This window comes from Cebus imitator, unplaced genomic scaffold, assembly GCF_001604975.1.
Source record: "Cebus imitator isolate Cc_AM_T3 unplaced genomic scaffold, Cebus_imitator-1.0 Scaffold121, whole genome shotgun sequence".
Taxonomy (NCBI): domain Eukaryota; kingdom Metazoa; phylum Chordata; class Mammalia; order Primates; family Cebidae; genus Cebus; species Cebus imitator.
The window spans coordinates 2,230,689-2,238,081 of NW_016107436.1; the positions used below are offsets into that span (position 1 = coordinate 2,230,689).

The following is a 7,393-nucleotide window of genomic DNA, read 5'->3' on the forward strand; positions in this document are numbered from 1 at the left end:
GTTTTGCTCTTGTTGCCCAGGCTGGAGTGCAATGGTGCCGTCTTGGCTTACTGCAGCCTCCACCTCCTGGATTCAAGCAATTCTCCTGCCTCAGCCTTCCAAGTAGCTGCGACTACAGGTGCCCACTACACCCAACTAATTTTTGTGTTTTTAGTAGAGATGGGGTTTCGCCAGGTTGGCCAGGCTATTCTCAAACTCCAGACCTCAGGTGATCCACCTACCTCAGTCTCCCAAAGTGCTGGGATTACAGGCGTGAGCCACTGTGCCTGGCCAATGAGATAATATTTTTACAGGGTGTCAAGTAATAGTTTTGTCATATGTTATTTCTTTCCCTTCCAATAGATGTGCAGTGGTCTATAACAATCTCATTGTAAGAACATATTCTCAAGAGATTTTCTGTATACTAGTAGTCCTTGGTGTCTCCACAAAACAAAGGGTTCTTTGGTCCTTTGGGAGGGTCCTTCACATGCTCTCTGTCCTCTTTTCTAGTCATAATACACGTATGCACACTAAAGTCTCTGAAATACAGAGGTAAATAAGATAGTTTACCTAGCATTTTCCAAACTTAATACACAAGGAAAGGATTATTTAACACCTGTTAATAGTTCATTACCTTAGTGTTTCAGGAAACACAACTTTACAAAAAGTCCAAGGGACTATCTCCTTTCCTACTCAGTATTTGCTGAAAGGATAGTAAAAAGCGAGCATTTACCCTTAGGTACATTGTAACAAGATTAGAACTTCTGGTTATAAACTACCAGGTAAGGCATAATTTACCATAATTTTTGTTCACTTTTTTTTTTTTCCCCATTTATTTATTTTATTGCATTTTAGGTTTTGGGGTACATGTGAAGAACATGCAAAATTGTTGCATAGTTCTCAGCAAACTGACAGAAGGGCAGAAGATCAAACACCGCATGTTCTCACTTGTTTTCGTATATCCCATTTTAGTTTTATACTGTAGGCAGTAAAGCCACCTGGTTTTTTCTCTTTGCTTGGAAATATAATGGGTTGTTAACTAGATTCCTTTTTATCATAGAGTACTAGTACTAATTACATTTTAAAAATGTTTAGTCATTTGCAGTGTGAGACTTGCATAAAATTCCATAAATCAAGAGTTTATAGATACTTCAAACATAGATATTTTTGGTTATATTGATGATTATACTACACGAGTTTCTACATACATTGCATTGCAGAGGAGAGCGTACCTAAATATGGAATAGTACTTTTACAGTGTATAGAATGAGATTTACCAAGTTACTGCAGTGAACATCACCATTGTTTTGTCATAACTTTTTAATACTGTTATATATATTGACTTATAAACAAAATGATTTTATTTAATTGGAGTGTGAAGTAGCTCATTTCTTTCTCCCACTATTCATTGCCATACCTAAGTGAATGTGCCAGTTTTTACTAACCCTCTATTAAGAAATTGAGTGGGCAAAGAAGGCATCTGTGCACTCTGCTACTTAACAGTTCAACCAAAGACAACTTTGTTTAAGGTTTATTGTGCTGTAAACAAACTATTTGCTTATGCTTATTCCTGTTACTTTTTTCAGTGCTAGACTTAGGTATGTCTGCATAGTCATAAAGGGTGTTATATAACTTAGGGACGGACTTCTCAGGTTTAGCTACTCAGTTTAGTGCCTCCTTAAACATTTACTTTGCACATCTAGGCAAATTAGACTTAACAGATAATTAGAATTTTTTTTAAGGATTATTGTATGGCCTCAAAAACAGTAAAGCTAAAGAAAAGGAAAAAGGAAGATTCAAAATAAGTTTTGCACTTAAAAATCACTTCTGGCTGGGTCCAATGGCTCATGCCTGCAATCCCGGGACTTTGGGAGGCTGAGGCGGTAGGATTGTTTGAGGCCAGGAGTTCAAGACCAGCCTAGTCAACAGAACAAGAACCTGTCCCTACTTAAAGAAAAAAAATCACTTCTTGGCTGGGCGCTATGACTCATGCCTGTAATCCCAGCACTTTGGGAGGCTGAGGCGGGTGGATCACAAGGTCAAGAGGATTGAGACCATCCTGGCCAACATGATGAAACCCCGTTTGTACTAAAAAAAAATTAGCTGGGTGTGGTGGCGTGCATCTGTAGTCCCAGCTACTCAGGAGGCTGAGGCAGGAGCATTGCTTGAACCCTGGTGGTGGAGATTGCAGTGATCCAAGATCTCCCCACTGCACTCCAGCCTGGCAACAGAGCAAGACTCTGTCTCAAAAAAAAAAAAAAAATCACTTTTGTAATGATTTAGCTAGAGAGAACAAGCATTTTTATAGTGGTTTTCATTTATAACATAGGACTAAAATGTACTTAATCATTTTAAAAGATATATTGGGAGAATAAGGTAAAACTAAATAGCAGATTCTTTTCTGTTTGGCTGAACAATTGATTACCTGTTACCTTCTTAGGCCTCTTTGCACCTCCACGTGCCTTCAGTGCAATCTGACGAGCTGCTTCACAGTAAACACTCCCACCCACTTGACTCAAATCAGACTTCAGATGTCCTCAGGTACAGCTCTTTTACCATTAACGGTTTGTCACTGCAACTTTAAAAGAATATAATGTTGGTTCTTATATATTTTTCTCATTTTTGGCAAGAATTTATAGTCGTGTACCAATGGATATCTAGATATGCACTGCTTTTCTAACATGAGTAATCTACTTTTGAGAATAATTTTTATGGAAATTGCTTATCTTTTACCCCAAGGACTCTCTGTTGCATACTTTGCACTCTTTTTTTAAGGTGACTTTGAGTCTTAAATGCCATAATAGAAAACCGCTGGCTGGGCGCAGTGGCTCATGCCTGTAATCCCAGCACTTTGGGAGGCCAAGGTGGGTGGATCACATGAGGTTGGGAGTTCCAGACCAGCCTGACCAGCATGGAGAAACCCCATCTCTACTTAAAAAAAAAAAGTGCAAAATGAGCCAGGCGTGGTGGCGCATGCCTGTAATCCCAGGTACTTGGGAGGCTGAGGCAGGAAAATAGCTTGACCCCGGGAGGTGGAGGTTGCAGTGAGCCAAGACTGCGCTGTTGCACTCCAGCTTGGGCAACAAGAGTGAAACTCCGTCTAAAAAGAAAAAAAAAGAAAACTGCTTCCACAATCGACGTTGGAGATAAATACATGACTTACACAGTTTATTTACTTTTCAGGTTTGTTTTGGAACAGTACAATGCACTCTCCTGGCTAACCTGTGACCCTGCAATCCAGGACAGACGCTCATGTCTCCCAATTCATTTTGTGGTGCTGAATCAGTTATATAACTTTATTATGAATATGCTGTGATCTTCATTTGATGGAACTGTGCAAGAAAAAAACAAGGAAAAATGGATATTTCGCTGCAGGGTTAAGTTACAATTATTTTCTCAGTGAAAGTCATTTGTGATGGGGCCTAATTCTTACTACTTCAACAAATATTGTTTTGACTTAGGGGGAGGGGCTATAACCCTGCTATTTTTCATTGACTCTACTGAACTCTTTAGGATAATGACCGATCATACAAAACGTATTATAACATTTTCGTAGCAAAATTAACCTTTTTTTTTCCAGTCACAGTATTTGTGAAAAGTAATGAGCCATAGTACCCAGTCATGTTAAATGAATATTAAAAGCATGGAGAGGAAACATGAGGAACAATGAATTTCAACATATGGCTTCAGAACATGAAGATGTTCTTGTATTGGATTATAGTATCTAGTATTCAAAAATGCCTGCATCTCTTATTTATTGTAAGTTTTTAAATGTATAAATTGTCTTATATTTCTTAACCTCTTTTATAAAAATTTTCCTAGAAGGTTTATACTGCCTTCTTGCTTTAAAGCAATTGGTCTAAAATATATGTAATCGTCTTAATTAAAAAGTTGCAGTAGGGTTGCTTTTAGAGTATTATTTTTTTGTAAGGGGGTGGGTGGGACAGTAAATTTGTATTGTCTCAATGTACAGTTTAACGGGGATAGAGGGGGAATAATGTCCATACCATTGTGTGTGGAGGATTTACAGCTAAGCTGTAGTTGCAGAGTACATGTACAGTAATGAAGTTCACTGTGTTTATAAATTGAAAAGGTACCAGGTCTTACAGCATTTTATATATCACATCTTTACAGAATAACATGATGGCAATATACAAGTGGTATTGTTAGGTGGTTTAACTTAGAATAAAATGAGAATTCTTCAGTTATATTTTGTACTATGGTTTAGGGCTATGACTAATATTTCAGGCCATTTCCAGTGAAAGAAACTTAGTTTTACAAGAAAAACATTTGCTACTGAATGCTTAAACTAATTTTGGTGTTTAATGTTACATGCTTAAATTTTTTTCAGTTTTAACAGTGGCACATTTAGGCATGGGAATATTATTAATTAAGAAATTTATCTTCATGGTCTGCTATAAGGTTGAAATTTAGCCCAGCTCTAGGCATTTAACAAATTATTTTACAAGCAGTCACTCTTGATTGTTTGACTTTTTTTTTAATTAAAAATTGGGAATGTATGTGAGAGTATGCATATGTATGGGTGTGTGTGTGCGCGCAATCAAACTGTGGTGTAAATAGATTCTCAGTGAATTCTGGTATTCAGACTCTATTCCACTAGTGAAAGAACCATTTTCTAAACTCCCTTGCCTTTTTTATTTATTTAATTTTCTTGGTTTGGAGATGTCAGTCCCAAACACCAGAGTCTGTACTTTTCTATAACACAGCTCAGATTAAAGTAGTGCATATGTCAAGGAGGTTCTCACCTCCCTAAAGAAGGGACTTGAATTTTAGGGACTTTAATTGACCCCTCCTTCAATACAACTTTCCCCCTTCTTGTTTGCACATGCCAAGATAACTGCTTTTATGCAGGCTTTACCCCCTTAAAAAATCCTTTCTACAGTGCTGCTCACAAAAGAGCCCAAGTTCGCCTCCTACCTGCATTGCTGACTTGAATTCACAGTCGCCGAGTCTACCTATCTTTCTTGGAAGCAGTCTAGCAAAATTCCTATTTGTACATTCACTAATTATCACAAGGACAAAATCAGTTGTATTTACAAAACTCTAATTCAGTGTTTTGTTTTTTTTTTAACTGAAACTTGTTTTGTGAATACTCTATGCTTAGAATTAAATATAACTTTCTTATGAACAATATAACTTCTTCAGATTACGTATATGAAAACATTAGCAAATCTTGTTTTTTCTATGAAGCAAACAATTGACAAAGGTTTTCAATCATTTCTTCAAAAGTATAATGCAATCCCAATGGTCAGCATATTTTGATATTAAATTTAAAGATCACGTCTCTGCATTTGTTTTTAAATTATGCTAACAACACATATTATATTGGTATGTTTTCTTCTGTACTTTATTTAAAAAAAACTTGTCTGAGATTTGAAGGAAAAGATGCTTATTTGGAATTTCCATAAAAAGTATCCTTTTTATATACTTAATAGTGACTTTACAAAGTAAAAGCTATATTCTCAGTTATTTAAAATCACTAACCTGTGGTAACCACACCTGAGTTTGAAAGTAGATTTAAAATTATTCCCTGACAGATTATTTAAAATGGAGCCATAAGGAGGGAACCCAGAATACAATTCTTTTTTATTTGGGAATCAGGGAATACTGCCCAAATATACAGGATTTATGGATAAGATTTTTTTTCTTCCCTTCATCTATCCATTCACACTCAAAAGAAAGTTATTAAATAACCATTATAAAAGTTCCATAGACTTATTTGAGAAATTAAGCCTCTTGTGCAGGATGGATTTAACTTAGTAATGTACTGTCACAGACAAGTATGGGTAGTTTTGTTTAAATAGGTAAGCAAAGTATTATACTTTATAGCAGTGGGTTACCAACACCTTGACTTCTTTGTTACAGTGCTAACATCTTTCTTTTGTGCAGTTATTCATTATTATTAAACAGGGAGGAAGTTCAGTAATTCAGCATTTAAAAAAGATTAGTTATATAATGTCTGCTTCCAGCCAGTGAGAAACATCTAGCCATACCTTTCTTATGCAAGCCATTCAGTTATCAGGACTGTGAATTAACACTGTATGAATAAATTTCTGTACACCTTATTGTTTGGCCAGAGGCCACCAAGTGTACTTATATGTAATCCTTAAATTTTAAAGTAGCTGTAATTTTTAAATATTTCTAAACTTTTCTTAAACCACTAAAATTAAGCTCTTACTACTTAGTCAACTATCCTCAGCTGTATTCGTACTCAATTGTCAGTATGGCACAGATTACTGTATTAAAATATTCTCCTTTCGTCTTCACATTTACCTTCTGAGGTAATTTTTTAACTTAATGTGTTACTACAAAGATTTGCAGATCTTTAATCAAGCACTATGTTAATACTGTAATATCAGAATACTATGTTGCATTATTTAAAATGTTCAAATTGAATAGATTAAAAAGTTTTTAAATGCTATTGCATCATATAATTTGCTATTCATCCACTATGACATTGCATATCAATCAGTTAATACACTTAATGTTGCATGAGTGATATTTTGGTCTGGGTTTCCTCTTAAGATTTTAGTTTGTCTGAATTAAGGGAAAATGTTTTTAATATACATTCGTATTTTGTCCCACTCCTTCAAAAATGAGCTGGAAATCTTTTTGGTGTTTTTTTTGTTTTTTTTGGTGTTTTAATGGGCCCAGAACTGTGGTTTAAATTTTTATATATGTGTTTTCTTTTTTGTGGAGTATAAATTTAAAACTGGATTTGGGACCTAAAGTACTCCTCAGGTTGATGTATTCATGAAGTTTTAAACTAGCTTTAGTTTTCAAAGTAAACTGGATATGTGGACCTTAAAGTTATTGAGTTTAAGCTGCAAATTGTAACGTCATTACTGGACATGTCAGCATCAACCCTCTCAAAATAGCTTGGTCACTTTATGAAGGGGCGTTTTAAAGTTGTTGTTTAGCAGTGACATTTAATATGGTCCAATTGCTTTTCTTTTTAACGTGACAAAAAGAGAATAAGGAACAAACACTATTGCTGCCGAATGCCATAACACTGAGTTGTACAAATTGTGATTGAGGAAATGAAAAGGTTTATACTTTTTAAAAAAAAAAAACAAAAACAAAAAACAAAACTTCAAATGGAATAAATTATTCATGAAGCCTTCATTGTTGTGTCTTATTCTGTTGAAAATATTTTCATTTTAAATTTGTACAAAAATTAGTAGCAGTATTTTTGTGTCATTATAAATGGAAAGAGACAGCCTAGAAACTGATTAAAGGTATTTAATTTCTCTGAAGTATTTTATTTTAAAAAGGATTTTAATCACATATCAACGTACACTATGTAGGATTATTGTGTATTTATATACCTACCAATTTCTTGTAGGCTGGCCAGTTAGCTATTGTCTAGTCCAAATATTTCAAATATTTAAAG

The 7,393-nt window shown here is 35.0% G+C and overlaps 1 protein-coding gene across 1 annotated transcript in view; it reads left to right on the top strand.

Annotated features, from left to right (window-relative positions):
• Window positions 1-7,125, top strand: part of MED13 (mediator complex subunit 13) — a 124,292-nt gene extending 117,167 nt beyond the window's left edge. Inside the window, exons 27-28 of the mRNA XM_037742444.1 lie at window positions 2,420-2,520; window positions 3,163-7,125. Coding sequence (XP_037598372.1) covers window positions 2,420-2,520; window positions 3,163-3,295 — 234 coding nt within the window. The 3' untranslated portion in view covers window positions 3,296-7,125. The remainder of the gene's footprint in view (window positions 1-2,419; window positions 2,521-3,162) is intronic.
• Window positions 7,126-7,393: the final 268 nt, after the last annotated feature.